This window comes from Parus major, chromosome 3 (genome assembly GCF_001522545.3).
Source record: "Parus major isolate Abel chromosome 3, Parus_major1.1, whole genome shotgun sequence".
NCBI classification, from domain to species: domain Eukaryota; kingdom Metazoa; phylum Chordata; class Aves; order Passeriformes; family Paridae; genus Parus; species Parus major.
In genome coordinates, this window is record NC_031770.1 from 33,306,020 (window position 1) to 33,325,799 (window position 19,780).

The window sequence follows — 19,780 nt, forward strand, 5'->3', positions numbered from 1 at the left end:
TGCTTTATGAAAGGGTAAGCAACCATAACTAAGCCTTTATTTTTGTGATCCTCCTTTCTCAGCCTCCAATATGAAGAAACAAACAAAACCCTCAAATATTGCCATTTACAATGAAAATTCTTTAAAAACTCAGGAGCGAGATTTTAACTGCTCTGGCCTGGTAAGTGACTGTGAAGTCCTGGCTAAGCTGATCAGATCATGATTCTTGTGTGTAACACAACATGACAAAAACACAAATTATGGTGAAATCACATTCACTCCAATAAAGAAATTTTGCAAGATCCAGTGCCGTTCAGGTTACATTCACATTAACACCTTCTTTAAGAGCCCCACTGATGCACAGGACTTGATAGGAAATTTTATTTTAAAGTAATTGATTTTTTTTCAAAATACTGTCTTCAAAGTATTTCATACTTCAAAATATGCCCATCTTACTAAATCTACACACCCACTGAAGCCACCAGCACTGTCCACATAATTAAAGAAGAATGTGTTACAATTACTTTGCTGAACTTGGACTTTGACTGCCAACCAATAAACACTTGAAACTGGTGTCTTCTCTTATTTGAAAACAAACAAACAAAACCCCAAATCAACAAACAAATGAAAAAAATTCCAAACAAAATCACCACAAAAAAAGCCCCCACCAAAAATGCCCCCAAACCCCAACCCAGAGTGATCTAATATTCTAAGCTTTGTAAGTATTGTGTATTTAAAATAAAGCTGTTATTGAGAGTTACTCATACACACTTTCATATGAAGACTTTCATTAGTAACAGTGAGAACAGCTCTTCTATTCAAACAGAAAAAACTTTACACATTACTTTATTATAAACATAATTGTTACATCATGCTTATGCATCATTTCTGACTTACATTTTTCAGGCGGTGTTATTGTAATAGTCTGAGCTGTAAATTCTTCATCAAAATATCTGGTGTCTGTCTCAGATGTCACTTGAGGTTTAAAAGGAGGTACAAGCTGAAAGGCACCAAGAAATAAGAAAAAATTACTTTTAGTAATTTCTCAAATCTGCCAAATTACTATCAGGAAAACAAGTAAGTTCTCTTTCCCTATGCCCCAGATCAAACAAGTAGGTCTGTGGAGAGACAGCTGACTCTCTAACTTCTAGTAAGAGGTAAAACCCATTTGAGTCAATCCCAAAAATACCAGTTTAGAATACTGTCAATAGCACAACAATACTAAATTCCAAGTATCACTCTCACATGACTTGCAGATAAATTGAGCTGCATAAAGATAATTACCTAGAAATTCTTCGGGCCAATTTAATTACACACATAGCTGTCAGGCAAAGGCATCTCTAGACACTTCACCACAACTGGGTGGTATAAACAGCTAAGAAGAAAAGGACTACACAGACAGCATAATAAGCATGGTTTGGGGTTTTCTTTTCAGAAAAAGAACTACATCTGAACTTACAATCTTACTTTAAAGAAATTACATGATATGAAAATAAATTTTACATTTGAAAAAAGGCCAGTACAGGCTTAAGGGAGTTGCTGTATCTAAACCTGCCTTCTGCTTTCACAGCACGGTGTGGGATTTCCCAAAAGCAAATCACTAGTAGCCACTCACAGCCTGCAGGCAGGACTCCCATGCCCTTCTTTTGAACCAGCTTTGCTGTACACCTTCTCCACCAAAAGAACTGCCAGTAAATTTTTATTGGAAGGCACACTGAATATGGAATATCACACTTCATGCTGCCAGTCCAAAAACAACACAACAGTTTTGTATGTATGACATTGCAAATTGTGTGTGTGTGTGTGTGTGTGTGTGTGTGTGGCGTGACAATGTTCTTGTTTGTACCTAGGAGTCCTTTGGTGCTATCTCCCCATATGCAATGTACAATACACCCTGAGAATAAGTGCAATTGATTTTCCTTTCAATACAACAGTTATATCCTGGCTCACTGATATTATCATCTGGTGTGGGGTTTTCACTAATTTCACATTCTCTCTGTCCTTAACTCCAGAACACTAACACCAAACAACTAACTTGGTCATTTGTCCCACAGCAAAGAAGGAGGAACTGCTGCTAACTCTCTCCTTTTCCCAAGTTCTATGCACTAGATGCACAGATGTACATGACCTGTACATACTAAGAGACTGATATCATCTGATCCATATCTTCAGTAACAGTGCAAGCAATTATTAAGCAAAACCAAATCTATCACTTCATATACCTAACATAGTACAATAAATCTGATGGATACTTTTACAAAACTAAGTTCATCTTTCCCTTACATTGTCCTGAATGGAAATCATATAACAGCAGAGAAGTATTTTGAAGTAAAAGTTTGGGGCATTGTAGAGCAAATTCTTAAGGAGCTAACATATATAAACACATCAGAACAATGTTCCAGATAAAAATCAAGTTACATCCAATGTTTATAAACAAAGTACTCTATTTTATTGCACATATTCCTCCACTTTCTGAAATTTATTTTTATATGCATCCAAGCTACCCCAAACAATTCTGCACTATTAAAGCAGATTTCCAAAATTTTTCATCTCTCCAGCAATGCAAACACACTATTCCTAATAAAAGACTTATTCCAGTCCAACATCCCACATTGCCATTTTAGTTTTGTTTTTCTCTCTGAAAAAAGAACTCTCTAAGAGCCAAAAAACCCTGAAAACACCAACCAAGAAATGCAGCACACAAAACAAAAGAAAACAAAAGAAAACTAAAAAGCCGACACAATATTACAGGAAGCCAAGTAATATATTCTAGTCAAGGCCAAGTGTCCACCACATCCTTTTAAAATGACAGTTTACAGATCGCAGCAATAAATTCTGTATGAAAAATACTTATAAGATAACAGGTTTATAACAATTTTACTACTTCCCTGATTGGAATGCTTTTTACTGGTTAGAAACGAAAAATGCCATTTCATAAAAAAATAAAACTTGTCATTTTAAAATAATGAAAATACAAGCTTAGGAATTTTTTTTTTTTTCTCAAGTCAAGGATAAGAAGCAATGTCTTTTCAATGGTGCAGCATACATAAGCAGTAGAACAAACTAATCCTGCTGTGAAGTACACCTGAGACCTTTCATGCTACAACTGCTTTGCAAAGAGAAGGAGCAAATCCTCACTTCACAGGCTGCAACAAGTGTGAGGTTGAAGTAGTTAATGAAACACAAAAGGTATGGCAAGGTAAGATCATTATAGGTAGCAGTGTATGGATGTGCTGCTGGAGAGGAAAAGGAAAATGCATCATATGACAAGTTTCTTTCACAAGAACTTACAGGCCAACTACTGTTTTATCCAGGGATTTGTTACTTCTTTGTTCTTAATCCACTGAGATGAACAAGCCTCACTACAACTTTAAATCATCCCCTTGTTCTCTCCATCTACCTGAAATAGTAATGGTTATGTAAAATACTTTGAAAACATTATTTTAGGAAGAGAAGCACAGCACTAAGTGATTCTTAAGGAACAAATAATTGCAATTATTTTAATCAGGTATGAAAAGCACCATTAAAACAAAACTCATTAAGCTGGTGCTCCAATTCAATGTTCAACAGCTAGGCTTACTAGAAAACTTTTTATCAATGACATCCAATAATTTTGCTGATGAAAATTGCAGTGATGACAGAAGTTCAGCTGTCTGGGGAAGTGAAACAAATAGAAGACATGAAGCTCCAGGCTGTAGCAAAAAGGAAGGGACCTGATGCAAATTTATGTCAATGTATTTTTTAGGATTCATCTATCTTACAGCAGTATCTTTCATATCCTGGATATTAAAGGCATTTGGAAACTTCACTGACTACAAAAACAAACTGTCCAGCCATGCAGCTCTCCACAACAGCATACACTGTTTTTTACCTAGGCTGTGCCCTTATGTGCACCAACAACCCCTAAAAGCTTTGGAAAAGTGGAAGCAATAGCTGAGGTTAAGAAGCACAGATAAAGCTGAACAGAAGTAGCAGAAAGGTTTCTTCAATCTTTCCGTACACTTTGCCTCCTTCCCTCCCAGCTTCACCTCCACCTCCCACACAGCTGTGTGGACAGAGAACTGAGGAGTGCTCCTTTCCATCTGTTCTACCTCACCTACACCAAACCAGATGGGGCTAAAGTCTTGTGGACATCCCACTCCAGACTCCTAAAGGCACACCTCCCCTTCCCCAAAGCAAATTCTTGGCAATCATCTTTCTGGAGGGGTGTCTCCTTTGTCCATTAGTTGTCAAACTTCATTTAAAAATAGAAAGCAGAATGTCCACAAATTTCAGCTGTAATGAAACCATTAGAAAGACAAACAAGGTGGAAATGGTGCAGAGATAAACACTTAGAGTGACACTCCAGAAGCTTCCAGATACATCCCAAGGAAGACTGAAGCTGAGATTTAATAATAAAGATTAGAACACCCAACATCAACAACCACTCTGATGATCACAACATGAAGATGCCACTCTATAGCCAACAACACTTCACATTTGGTGCACAAGGAAATAGTATCCACATGCTATTGTCACAGCTATTCCTCACTCCTGACATGAGAAATCAGAAGTCCAAGAGGGATGTAAGCACCAGAAGGCACACCCATTAACCTGTGTCTAAAAAGAGTAAAAAAAGCTTTTGTTAAAAAACACAGGCCTTGTCAGTCTTCAAGAGAATCACACTGCTTGGTCCTGGCTGCCAAGCTTTAGTGTGGGATAATTTTCTTCTTTTAGTGGCCTCAGTTCAGAAAAATGCTCCAACCAGACAAGGAACCGGACTTCCTGACAATTTACTGTATGGAGCAGAAATACAGATTTTCTGGGTTTATGCATTACACACATACACATATGCATACATATGCATGTGTCTGTACAAATAAAGAAATTAAAGTCTAAACTCAGTGTGAGTTAAGTGACTTTAAGAGTTTGTGATCAAGACAAAAATCCAATTTCATATCCATCTGTCAAATTGAATCTGCCCTGGCCATTTCAAAGGCTTGATGTTAGAAATGACAGCAGAAGCAGCATCAAATTCTTAGCGTCTTCATTATCTCCAGTGAATGGCATTTCCATTTGGCAAACATTAAGGGCAGTGTGTGAGAAACACCACAGTTTTTCCACAGTTCAAGTCCTGGAAAATTCTCCTAGAGGAAGGAAAGGGGCAGGCACAGTATTTGACTGTTGTAAGTACACTGAGATGTGCAGACTTGATTCTACACCTTGAACTTTCTCACACTTAGTGTGCAGCTACATAAACACTTCAGTATGAGAGAAGATATGTAACACTACTTGCTCAAAGATAATTTACCAGGAACCACTTGTCTTGATGTTGTATAGAAAGTGGCTGAAGCTACCTCAAAGTAACCGTGATACACTTAATCTGCCAAATGAAAGTGATACTTAAGAACATCAATCTGATCTTTCTTCTTTTAATTTAAAGTGAATTTTCAGAGAATCACACAATATGCTGAGTTGGAAGGGACCCACAAAGATCATTGTGTTCCAGCTCTGCACCACACCATTCCCAAGAGTGATGCCATGCATCTGAGGGCGGTGTCCAAACACTTCTTGCACTCTGTCAGGCTGGTGCTGTGGCCACTTCCCTGGGGATCCTGTTCCAGTGCCCAGCCACCCTCTGGGTGAAGAACTTTTCCCTAACATTCAACCTAAACCTCCACTGACACAACTTCAGGCCATTCCACTACCGTAAGAATACCATCGACCATCAGACTGCAGCCGAATTGTCCTGAATAGATGGGAAGAATACCAGTTCATGCCCCTAGAATTTCCACCTAGGGGAAAGAGGGTAATTTGAGCTGAGCTTCAAGATGATCAATAAGCATTCCTGTAGGGACTGCTTCCTCCCCATACATGGCACCAAAGGCAGCAGCCACAGCACAGCCAGGAATTTGGAATACCCCACAGACCCTGCATGTGGTGGTCCTAGAGAGGGGGATGAGAAGGAGCTGGAATTTCAGTGGTGGAAGGATGTATGTCCACCGGAAAACTGGCTTCAGCAGGGAGGTTTACCCACAGATAAACTGTTTTCCAAGTGATACAATGCTGTTACCGTGGACAGAGGGAATCCACAAACCCCCAGCAACGTTTGTTTCAGAATCAGAGACACTTTCCTCCCTGTAAATTCCAGCAGCTGGGAGAAGGGTGGCAATCAACATCTAGGTAAGCCCATACAGTTTAAGGTATCAGTGGAAATACAATGAAAGTATCAGACTGGTTAGATGTTGTCTGATCTTTTTACACCTTCGCATGGTAACAACACAAAGAAATCACTGAGGGTAATTTCTGCAGGTTTTGTGGCAGTGCAGATAATTTTATGAAAGTAGTAAATACTATTCAAATAGCAACAACCTAAAATCAAGTGGTGGTACTTTCCTATTTACTTTTCCTATTTATTTTCCCTTCAATTTCTGATACACAGAAGTACTTAAATGTGCACTTAAGACCATAGTTATACTGCAGATTTTTCCAGGCCTGAGCCCAGGACTTGGATCATGGGATTTCATCATTTGCTGGGTTTGTGTCTTGAGTAAACCAAGGTAGCCACCTCTGAAGGGTAAGGAACAGCTTCTTGCAACTGTCAGACTTCCTGCTGGAAGTTACTGCCTTCACAATGGGACAGGCACCTCCAAAAGCACCACCTGCATCAAAGCCAGGCCTCCCGCTTCAACCATTGCTGCCACTTGTCCTTGTTCCCTTCCCAGCACTAGCAGATTCAGTTGTTGGCACTCTCTAATTTTCTTCAGGAACAATCAGAGGTATTACCACAAATCAGAACATGTATCTCAGCGCAAATTTCCACATGGTTTCTCTCATCTTTCATCCATATTATATGCAGAAGGAAAACCAGGCCTCACTAAAAGGTCTGGACCTCCTTTGCCATGAAGCTACTGAGTGCTTCAAGCTGCAAGCCTCAAGAAATACCCAAATTTTGACCTTTTAAGTAATGCCCATGTGCTTTTTGTTCAGTGAAAAACCCTAAACAGAACATCTGACAACTTTAGTGTATGTCTGGTACCCAAATAAAAATACAATAAAGCAATTCTTACATGAGAAACAGAGAAATTTCAAATAGTTTCCTGATTCTACCTAAAAATAAAACAAATATTTTATTTAGTACACGGGCTTTTGAAGTCTTCAGATTTTGCCAAACTATTCAATTTCTCATACTCAGTCAGAGAGATAAAAACTCATCAGGGCTGAGATGATCACAGGAAGAACCTGGCACAGGCTGCTCTTTTTCATATGCCCTCATGGTTTTTCTGCCAAAAATAAATACATCAGATCACAAATGCTAACTACTATACATTTTTCATTTAAAGGCAACGACCTTCTCTGCTCCAGTATGCCATACAATATTTTTTTATCGTTATGTAGTACCAAATTAGGTTAACTAGTTAGCAGTATCAGAAACCTAATAATTCCATTTGACCATTTGGATCTGTTTGACCTGACAGAGCTGTGGTCTGTCACATGAAACACATGAAACAGTTTACAGATATACAATTCTGTTTCTAATCACACCAGTAAAGTGATAACCTAGTAAAATGATAAAATTAGAGGTACAGGAGCACAGTGTGCCCTTGTACAAAATTATTACCCAGCATCTACTTAAAATACACATAATTTTTTGGTTTCCATTCTCTGAAAGTGAACTTCAGTTCTTTCATTTCTAACAGAAATATACTCCTGAAATGTAGCCAGAAAATAACAGTGCCATGGTGCTTAAAACTCAGGCAAAATTACTGTGAAATATTTTTACTATGCAAATAATTATATCTACTATCAATTTCTTTAAGTGACCCAACCGCTAAAGACTCTACATCCAACAACAAACAGCAACGGAAGCAAGCATAGAATAAACCTATTTAAAAATCAAATTTATTTGTTGCTCTGAGTTATTTTAGAATAACAAAATACCTCAAAAATATTCATATAAGCATTCCAATGAACACACTTGATAAAAGTTCATTAACCTTATTATTATGTTTGAGGATTATATTTCAGAGCACAGCTCTGAAGTCTGCAGAGTGCAAGACTGTATGTGCAGAAGGAACAACTAGATATTTTAACCAGGCAAACAGCTTTGTAAGGAACAAATAGGAAAAAAACTATTTTTAATTAAACAGAAAAGCACAGTGTCAGAAGTCATTTTCATGACTTGTTTTTCCATAAAGGACACACTGTGTGATAATACAGCACAAAATTAATGCCTATGATCCTTGAAGTGAACTGTTCAACTGAGGAAATTTAGTTGATATTTCACTGGCAAATTTAGTTTCTCAAAGTAACAGTGTCCAGAGTAAACAGAGAATGACTAGAGTTTCTCTTGCTATCATACTCCAATAAGCTATAAACACTTCTATGAGCATAAAAGCAAAGTGCAGGAATTTATATATTTTTATATGATTTTTTAAAAAAAAATCATGCAAAATTCCTCCTTTTTTTTTAATAGCTCAAAAAAAAGATCTTGACTGAAACAGATTTGCCATGTTCATTTGTAAAGAATCAAAGCACAAGCAATTAAGACTATCTATATATTCCTAACTAAATAAGATGTTGGACACAGTATAGAATTGAAAGTTCTATTTCTAATGTAAGATAATTAAGAAATGTTGTTCAAGAGAGCAAGAATAATGTAACAGCCCTTTTCTTCCTCACCCACTCTTAGCATATTGCAATCTTATTGATTTTAGTGGTTTTTTTTTTTACTCTAGAAAGGTCCTCAAATTGTATTTTTAGATTTTATCCTCACAGTGCTTCTCTATGATGTCCTTACATAACCAAACAGTGGTTGAGCTCATAAAGTAACCTGATTAATAGACTTGCTCTGATTATTTATTGTAGAGTTTCTTGAAACCTTGTGATACTGCCAGGGAAAAATCACACTTCTATCAAGTAATTTCAGAGTACCATATTTTGTATCTTCATATACAGGATTTTATTTCAATTCCGGTATTTGTCAGAGAAGTTACCACACCAACAACCACACATTTTTAAAATTCCAGTTCAATAACAACTGAAAAAACAGTTTGTATCATTGACATTGTAGCATAAACATATTCTGCTCAGTCGTATGTCTTCCATTTTCCTTTAATTTGAACAAAGCAAAAAAAAAAAAAAAAAAAAAGGAGAAAAAACTATCTTTTAAAATTACGCAGCTCAACTGGCAGATTAACAATGTAAAACAGTTGGGGAAAAAAGAAAAGTCTTTATCAAAATAGAAAGGGTTTATAGCAACAAGTAAATTCTTACAGAAATACTGAGATAAAATCAGTTTCTGTATATAAAACAACTTAAGTTGAATTGAGTTTCACTCCCAAGTAAGATAAATTCATTTTCTAAAATAATTCCCAAAGTGTTGATCATTACAGGAACAGGACTGAGTTTGGAGAAAACTGTTCCAGTTTAATTCCCAGCACTTGCTTTCTCCACAAGCTGTTTTGGCTCAGTGTTTCAACACTATTTTAATTTTCTTAGATATCTCTTCAAGTTTGAAAAAGATTTCTGCTTATACACAAACAGTCAGAAAGTAGATTTTTACCTGAGTTCCTTACAATCACTTAATTTCTCCTTTTCATAAAACATATTTTCACTAAAAGGCAGAAATAAAATAACAATTCAGGATAAACTATATTACATTTTTCACATTATCTTGAGTCATACATGTACTTTTCTCTTGAAAGCCCAGGAAAAAAAGAAAAGGAAAAAATTTGGATATTTACATAATAAAAGGTTTAGGTTGGTTTGCAAAATTTACTTCTGGTGAACTGACAAATTATTAATGAAAACACAGGATTAGGCAAATTGATTTTGACCTTGTTCAGAACAATTATTCATTTGTAGTAACACAAAAAAGTTGCAAAGAAAAAAATTACTAACTCCAGGGAACAGTAATCTATGACTATCATGGAAACCACCTTGCAGAAGCCAGATTATTCAATGCCATATAAAGACATACCTTTTTATCATATACATCTTGCCAGTTTACTCCAGCAAAGAAACTATGACGCATGATTTCTTTTGCATCATCTGGGCCTCCACCAAGCCTAAAGAGAGTGGGGAGAAAAAAAAACACATATTAAACTTTTATAGGGAGACTAAGTTATGGTTGGAAAAGAGACCATTTCTTTTTCACTGTCTTTGCAAATTCTCACCCAATTAATATCTAATTTTCACCTGTTAATATGAATTCTGGTGATCTCAATAGTGGAAGTACCCATGCCATGGTCTATTCTTTTTGATTGTTTGAGCTACAGTGTTCATTACTGGTCATTATGAGCTTTTTTAGTAATTCATCAATTTTAAAAACATACTTAAGTTTAGTTTGCTTGAAAGCCAAACTAATGTCCCGGCACTATTAAAAATCCAAACCAACCCAATAATGCTGATATAAAATTTTGCCAAGGATGTGCCAGGCACTGAATCAGTAATGACTTGTGCATGATTTTTATACAGTGTTCACTGCTGTTGCATCTGGGTGCTGTAACAATTAACCAATTACCATAAAATAGTCTCAATCTGAGTCAATTAGTATAAATTAATAAATTGTAGGCCTGCTGAGAAAGTTATTTAAAGGCCATTGTAAATAACCACAGCACTCACTGTGGCCCATAGCTTGTCAAAGCCAGACTCTGTCTGGTAAATCATCTTAGGAAGTGGATTTCACCTACTTTGGGTGAATTTGCCCAAGGTGGTTTGAGCTAAAAGAAGTGGCCACTGCTGCCAGAAGAGGAGTATCTTACCCATACCTCTCTTCTCTCATTTGCATCTACAGCATCATTCCCATTAGATGACTGTGAACAGAATCAGCTCCCTAACCTGGAGAAAAACTAACCCCGCCATGAGAACAGAAGAAATAAATGGCCAATTTTTGTTGCATTAGCAAGTCCGCTTTGACTTGACAAGCTGAGTGAGATCCCTTGAGCTGCTGTTGTTGGTTGAAAAATAACCCCACATCCAGGGATGGAAACCTCTGTCCTCAACAGCACACTGACTTTCAGGACTGCTCAGCTCTCATGTAACTTCCCCCTGAGACTGGGGATCCTACTGCCCTAACAGACGGAAGCTGCAGCGGAAAAAAAGCTACTCTTAACTAAATAAGCAGACCATATGTGGTAAATGTTAACAAGAAGAGTGACAAAAACAGTGCGTGTTTCATTAAAAGGAACTACTACAGATACAAAGACAAATTCTAAAGGCAAGAATTTAAGTAAGATAAATTCTTTTCTAAAGCATTTATTGTAAGGAGGAATAATTTCCACAACCAAGAAAAAAATCTGTTTTGGTGTTACCCTGCTGCCAAATTTCAAAAACATTCTGGACTACTACATCAGTCTTGCAATAAATGAGTGTAAAGTTATTCTAATTTCCAAGCTGTATTCCTCCTTGTTTCTCAACTACTCATTGTAAAATTCTCTTCATCTTGGCAAAACATGGCAGTTAGCCTTCAGTCATCCAGACTTCTCTCAATATCTTCTAGCTGCTCACAAAAAAGCTGAGTTGTGTTAATCTCAGTGTTCCTCCCCTATTTAGCATTAGCTAGCACAAGAACTTGAATATAAATAAGCTTCTAAATTTAAGTCTGTAATAAACACTACTGTCTGCAAAGATTAATTACAAGGAAGCATCTTTCCAGTTCTAAAGGTTAATATATTTGATGGGTCAGATTGTTTGGAGGTTAAAAAGTATTAGGAGTTGCTACAGAAACACAGTTTTACTCTACTCTGCCTACATTTGGCTGGCTGGTCACAGTTTGCTTTTCTTGAATACAGTACGTTCATCTGAAGCAGACAAGCTGACCACTTGTGCTGTCCCACTTGCTGCACTTGGCTGCATCCAGGCAAATCCCTTGAAGAAACACAGCAACCAGTCTGGCCCTGCATGCCTGTGGGCAAAAACTCAAAACTTGAGAACAACCAGAGACTGAAGGAGGACTACAGAAGAGAGGCAGACAATGTCTGCTGCCCTAAACCAGGCCAAGAGACTCAGAAGAAAGACAAAGATATTGGGGGGAACAAAGGTACCTACAGAAAAATCCCACTGATTTACAAAGTCAGAGATTTTAGAGCCACAGAAAAGTAGACACTGCTGGTCCAGTACTGGAGCCACTGGAAAATGGCTCTCCTGGGCAACAATCCCAGAGGGTTAAGCCCACCACAAAAGAGCACAGACAGCAGCTGGGTGATACTTGCGTTCAAACTGCTCTCTGTAAATTTCAATCCAGTTGTATTCTTTTCCAAATTACTAATTTAATGGTCTAATATGTGATTTATTTATGTGCCCTAATAAATGTAGCTGTGTCTGTCTATGCCTCTTTCCTGCTGTGATCACCAAGAAGAAGTGCTGCAGGCCCATGAGACAAGGCAGTGAATCCAGGGTTAAGTTATACTCGAAAAACATTTGAGATCTTTCCCTGTGTTCCAGTACACATTGAAACATGAAGAGATCCCTGTCTTCGCTGTGAATGATTTAAAAAGCTTGTCTTCTACAAGCTTTTCTTCCTTTCCCTGGTTAAATTCATTTTGTAAATCATTGCTGCATTGAAAAAATGGAAATATAGGATTGTAGGGCTCTGTATGACCTTTTCCTGTGATTGACAGCTCCTTCAGCCAGGAAGACCAGGCACCACAGCCCTATTTTTACATTACCCAGCACAATTAGATAATTTGTTATGCCTGTATAACCAATTCATTTCACTTACCGCTTATTTGGATCCTTTATCAGTAGGCCTGATAGTAATGATTTTGCATCTGCAGACAGAGTCCGAGGAAATTTTATGTCCTCCATTAGTATCAGTTCAAATAGTTTCTCATGATCTTGGTTGTAGAAGGGTAATCTTCCACACATCATCTCATACATGACAACTCCTAATCCCCACCAGTCCACTGCACGACCATAGTCATTATCTTCTAACACCTGAGACAGAAACCAAAAGCATCTTTAAGACATAAACTATGTCATTTCAATCTGATGCACCTATATATGAATGTGTTTCTGACACTCCTATTTTCACAGTATGCTGAAAGGACTCCCAGAACCTGACTCAAAACTGCAGCAGTGACACACACCTGAGCTCACTGAAATTCCAGGCTTACCAGGCACTGCACTGCTAGAAGCAAAATTAAAAATTGACAATGACCTGATCCAAACAATCATACTTCTTTTTACCCTTTCCTATGTCCTCTGTCAGGCCATTTATACCATCCACAGCTTTGGGAAGAGACACTATCTACACAGGAACTAATGCCTCAGTTAGAAGTATGAAGCATCTGTTTGCTCAGTCACGTCCCTCTCTTTTACCCCACCTATCTAAAGTCTCCAATTTAGAACCACCTCAATCTTATTAAGACAAGTTTAGTTTCTTCATGGTCTTTGTTTACATCAAAAGTCCTCAATGTCTTTCTCCTGCCACTTTCATTACATTCCATTAAATAGTCCTAACAGCTGAGCTGTGCCAATGCAAAAAAAAAATAAAAATGGTAGTGTTTATACACTACTGTGTTTACTACAAAACTATGCTTAGAGGTATTTTATGAACAAAGAAACTGGAAGAGTTTATACAATTCGTTAACACAATGTCACCTAAAAAACAACTTATTCCACAGCCCTTCTCCCAGCAGTGTTAGAGAATAAGAAATATAAGCAGTGCGTCTCGACTTTAATACACCTTCATATTAAATTGCAGACATGGAGACAACACAACAGCAGCATTCACCCATAAAAGCCACAAGCAATATGGAAATTGAATGTTATTAAGTATATATTTCCAATTCTATTAATTTGTAGTAGATCATGCCCCTTCATACAAAAAAAGGATGAAACAGAAGTCAAGAAATCTTAAAACAGGAGGCACTACGATTGTGTATGTCAAATAATCAATATTTGCTGCAGAAGAGCTATCAAAAAACCTTAAAACAATAAACAAAAAACCTTAACAATAAATAGAAAAATCAAAGAAATGCAAATAATAGTGTAGAAATACATTTGTAAGGAATGCAAATAATTCTTTATAGAGAATTGTTACTGTACCACAGAAGGCAGATTCTGAAAGGGAGTACCTTATGGCTGATTTTTAAAAAAAGAGCAACAACAAACTAATCCCCAGAAAACAAAATACTTTTTACAGCACAGAGACACACACAATCACCATCACAAAGATCTCCTCCAGATTCAAACAGACATACAGGAACAGTCAGTTAGATACCTGCTAGTAAATCAGACTTTAATGAATAAGGCAACCTCTACAAGATCAGAAATAACTTTATCCATGAGTAGATTATCATGCAATTGTCTGAAATGGGTAATAGTGGGATGTTGAGCTCATTTATCTGGCTCTACTCTTGCTCCCCCAGTAAACCCAAGCCTGCTCTGAAGTATCTGGGATGTGCTGTTAGCAAAACCAACATGCAGTCTGATCCAGTATGGCAACTTTGGAAATCCCACACTAATCCATGCATTCATACTCCTACTTTTCCCTGTCCTTAAGGATTATTAGTGGAAACATGATGAAAATAAATACATTAAAAATCCTCCTGATGTATATAAGATTAAAAAATCATAAATATTAACACATTAACACATATGATTTACGACTGTGCCAAAACAAACAGACTCATTACCTCATTGGTATTTCCAAATAGAGGATGAAATTTTGGAAAGTGTAAAATACAACAAATTAGTTGAATAAGTACATATGACAAAACTAACTAAAATAACTCCTGCATTTTAAAATTAATTAAATGTTTTATGAGTTGGAGCATATTGCAAGCTATTTGCCGAAAAACTGTGTATGAAATCTGTGACGCTTGTCTTTAAATCACCACTTCTTCTGCCACAGAATAAAAGCATTATCTATTTTTCTGCTATAGCTATTAGCACTGCTACTGTTTCTCTCATCTGTACAGTTAGTCTTTTCTTTTAAAGCTAGCAAAATACATGAAATTGTGAGACAGTGGTAGATTCTTTTTACAAGTAAGCTGAGGTCTGGTTTGCATGCATGGTTTATAAAAGAAGGCAACAGGAAAATAAAACATATTGTTCTCTAAACAAGGCAAATCACATGGCCAATAGCTAAAGCAAATTGTATTTGCAGCTTTACGTAATTTATGCAGGACTTTACCTAATAATAATAAAAAGTATGAACAACCTTTTGCTGCATTCCCACAACAGCAACAAAACAGTGGTACAAAGAAAGAGCCAAATGTGATTTTTAACCTCTTTTTACATAAAATCATAAAAAAGCATAAAAGCTGGATTAACTGCCTCCCAAACCCGCATATCACCAGCCGGGTTCTCATCCCCAGCTGGTAAAACTGGCAACTCTTTATTTTTGTTTAAATACCTGGTTTACAGCCAGCCAGACAAGCAAGAGCATCAAAATGGTTTCATTTATGCAAAAGGAAAACAGCCTGAAAATAGTGTAAATAAAGCAAAATACATCTCAACTTATTTTAACGAAAATGTAATAAAATTGTGCATAATGCATTCACAGTGAAGATAGACTATTATTTCCTTTAAGTAATTTCTAATCTTCATAGTGTTTAGAAACTGCAGGATTTGTAGACTGCGTCAGATCAATGGAAGTGAAGTGCTGGAGTCCAGCAGCTCCAACAACCAAATCTATGCAGTTAGGGCAAGCATGAGAACATGCCTGTACATACTGCCCTAGCATTACAGAATCCTATGGAAACAGTCCTTGGATTTGAGGGACTTGGTTTTAATTACACTGAACACAGGTCAAGAAAGCTTCAACTCAGTGCTAAAATGAACATGACATGCAGCTGCAAGCTTTGCACCTAAAAATAACTCAATCTTTTGCCCACCATAAAGTAGGTACTTGCTTTTAGAAAAAATCTCCTTTGGTTGCGAGGAGTGATGCTGCTGTCTCCAGTAGCTGCAGGATATCCTTGTATATGCAGGGTACCAGCCTAAGCACCCAGCCCAACATAGACACAGTGGAAAGTCTGATCTCTTGGACTCTGTATGCTGCCCTTTAGAGCTGCCTCCACCAGCCAATTCTTGTCCCTTGCTACAATGACCCACAAATTTGTCTTTAAGCCAATGCCCTGCTCCAACAACCCAATCCCTTCATGGTCAGAGCAGGACAAGCAGCAGACCCGCCAAACCAAGGTCAACCACTCGATATCTGCTGTAAATCAATGCCTCCTGGCAGTACAACACAAGGATCACACAGAACCCATGGGCTCAGAGAGAGCACCTACACTGACTACATACTCAAGTAAGGCGTGTTTCCACACAGTAAAGATGGACTTATTGTTTTCTTCCACAAAATTTGCTTAAATACTCAGATCGTTCAGATTTGCAATTTCCCTTCCTTCATCCTCTTCACATACAGGGGGTGCCAAAATCCAAGCCACCTTGCCGAGATCTAGGTGAGGTTTTAGGAGCTCCAGCATAACGTGACATCAGTGTGTGAGTAACATTTGTAGTCATCCACTCCTGACATAATCACTGTACCAAACTTCCCATCTCACTGAGCAAAGCTGTCTGGCTGACTGCAGTTCAGTCTGGATAATACCACAGATCATGGGAAATAAAACTCAAAAACTTGCCATCGTTTATACATCTTGGGGAAATCTTACTCCATTTGTTTTCAGGGTTCAACAACTGGTTCTTTCAGAGGCACTGCCAGCCTAATTCAGGCTCTTGTTTCTGTTCTCTCACCACAGCTTCCCTTAACTTGTCAAAGCTATTCAACACACTTCAGATAGTAGAAAAAAAAGGGGGAAAAAGTTTCACCCTGGATTATTTTTTACATGAATCAAGTTTTCTGACCTAAACCACTGAATTGCCTTGTGAACAGTTGCAGTAGCACAAGTGAGAACATGGGCAGCATCAGGTGCGGCATTGCTGCAGAAAGAAGTGCTTGCCAATCTCTGCCCCAAAGTTACACTGACACAGAAGTTACACTGACTCTGCCAGTTTTTCCTGCACACACAGACAGCTGTAACAGCTGTGCTCACTTAGGGTGAAGATTAAGGCCCTGCTTTTCTTCCCAACCTGCATTTCTCTGAATCACTCCAGCAGTATAACAGGGTTCCAAAGTGGGCATAAACTCATTGCTGCACTCAAACCACTATAGTTTTTACAGGCATTGTCGCTCCTCTAACTCACACCTACACCTGCAGTGAGAGGACACAGCCTGGGTTTATATGGGTGCTTTAAAAACAGCTGCAGAGGTGCTACTGAAGTTTGTATTTTCCCTTCTTACATAAATATGCAAAAGGTTAAGTAACACACACAATTTTAACAAGCAAGAAACATTAGCCAAGCATCTGCTGCCAGGCATTTTCAGGTACGTTAATGCTTCTATGTTTTAGAGCTTCAATTAAGGGACAGCTATTTATTTACCTTAAAATTTTCATTTGTATTGTGGTCAAAAAGCCACAACACAATTTTTTTTTTCATTTACTGAGAGAGCAGTAAACAAGGGAAAATAAAGTATTGTGTAGTGATTCCACTGTCTCTGCACACCTTGGGGTTTCTGGAGAGTATTACTGGCAGTGACCAAGTATACAACAGGATAGTGCTTTGTACAGAGCAGACTGTAAAGCCCTACATACAAAATAAACAATTCAGTTCACAGAGCAACCTTTGCCTTTGTGATGATTAAGACAGCACAAACACACTGCAGGACTGCTAAGATTGCAGTAATTCAGTTGTGTTTTTCCCTCACACATAGTAATTCATTTTGTTGGCAAGTAATTACAGATCAATGAAGAAAAATACTCTTGTGTTTACATTTATTGACAAAAAAAGCACTATCTTATCTATATTATCTATTCCCCAATGCTGAGAAGCCCACTGTCTTGTACTTGAAAATAAAGATTGTTACTAGCGCTGAAAGTTTTCTCTTTCCCAGAATATAAAACACACAGAAACTACTTCTTCCTTTATTTCACTGGTGGCTGTAGATTTTAATCTTTAGGTTTATCAGTCAATATATCTCCAGGTCCTTTGCATGTCACTCCTTTAAGAGCCTAACACACAGTCCACAGAATTTGATTTCCATTTAATTTTATGGTGAAAACCAGTGAAAAAATATATTTTATTATTTTTATTGCTTCAGTGGCTAAGAGGTGAAAGGTTTTTTGGAGGCAACAACTTGAGACACATCTGCAAACTCCTATTTACAAGGGCTAGGGGCAGAGACACAGGAAGCAGACAATGAATGCCAAAGAGAAGTTGATACATACACGTGCAATGTTTTACAAGTTTCTGCAAAAATTATTTTTTTTAGGAGGTGAGCCAGCAGTATAGCAGGTGAAGTCTGTGACCATCTTAAGTCAATCATGTACTTCCACTTGCCCTAGGTGGGACTTAGAATTCTCTACTATATTTTACTAATCACAGAACACTGAACGAGATGTGACTACCTCAAACAGTCTGAGCTCAATGTAGAAAATCCCTTAATCCTGTCTTCATTGCAATTTCTTGAAATACAACATCCCTGATGAGCAGAGTCTGGAAGATTTTTGGTTGCACAGAAGAAATTCACACCATCAAGAGCTGTATTTACCACACACCTCTAAGTGGGATTTAGTTGCTGTAATGTCTGGACTCTGCAAACACAGACAAATTTAGCAGTAACCTTGAGCATGAAAGGCTTCATAAAATTCATTGTCAATCTTATACAAAGGCTTGTCAGCATTGGATTTTATCTCTAAAAGAACAATATCAAAATATTTGACTTGCACTTTGTGCTAGATAATCAAGGCAACTTAGCAGAAAAGCCATTACATTTTTGACCTAGTAATGTTTCTCCTAATCCATTAGATATGGACCTTCAGATAGGACATTAGAAGTAGCTTATTGCTCAATCAATAATTTTGACAGAACAGATGGGAAAATATTTAAACATCTAAACAAACTGTCTGCACACCTATGTTGTGAAAGAAAACTGAGAACTTGGATAAACCAATGTACTGTTAATTTAAGGGGGAAAAAACTGTTTTCAATTAACCTTACAGTTCAGGTGGAGTGTATGTTCCTTAAGTATTCCTGGTAACCCTTCACACATTTTTATTGCTATAGTTGTTGGTCTGTTAACAAATATTCACCCACGTATTCTTCAAGAGAAGTTAAAAAAGAGTATTTGCTAGAACTTTCTGTCATCTGTGGTAACAACTGCAACAATAAGAAAGTTTATAATCTAACACGAATGAACAAAGGTGATACATACTTTTTTACAGACACAGACTTTTACCCAGATATATGAAAATCCATCCTGCAGAAGGGCATGTTCAACAAGAATTACACAATTCAGTTACTATAACTGTATCTTGGTATGAAAAGTGTTGCTGCATCAATAGTAAAAAAACCCAAAACAACCACTTAATTGAGTGCTTACTGGTTTTATTATACACAGCTGAAAAGACAAAATGTCAAGATTATAGATCGCTTGGGAAATAGAGAGCTGAGATTTTCCACTGCTCTAAATTTTGCAGGTAGCTTTCTCCATTTTTTATATATTTTTACTTCTGGCCCTAATGTAAACTATCTTCCTATTACATTTTTGTATTCAAGATTCAGCCCATCTCACCTAGCTTTTTGTTATGTACTCTTATAAAATACATAGCAAACCAGTTTGGTTTTTTTTTTTTGTTGGCATATGTGCTCTATCAGAAATAGTATATGCTGATATAAATGTGAATTAAGCAAAGCGTCCTAGAGTGAAGAGCAATATAAATTAATGCATTTAATATCCTGGAAGAGACAGACTTCAGTAGAATTCAAGAAAAGGAATGGGGAAGGGAAGGGAAGGGAAGGGAAGGGAAGG

At 37.3% G+C, this 19,780-nt stretch overlaps 1 protein-coding gene across 1 annotated transcript in view; it reads right to left on the reverse strand.

The window, feature by feature from the left end:
• AKT3 (AKT serine/threonine kinase 3) overlaps window positions 1–19,780 on the reverse strand; it is a 140,620-nt gene that overhangs the window by 8,508 nt on the left and 112,332 nt on the right. Inside the window, exons 10-12 of the mRNA XM_015620663.2 lie at window positions 12,683–12,897; window positions 9,941–10,028; window positions 877–979 (exon numbers count right to left, since the gene is read on the reverse strand). Coding sequence (XP_015476149.1) covers window positions 877–979; window positions 9,941–10,028; window positions 12,683–12,897 — 406 coding nt within the window. The remainder of the gene's footprint in view (window positions 1–876; window positions 980–9,940; window positions 10,029–12,682; window positions 12,898–19,780) is intronic.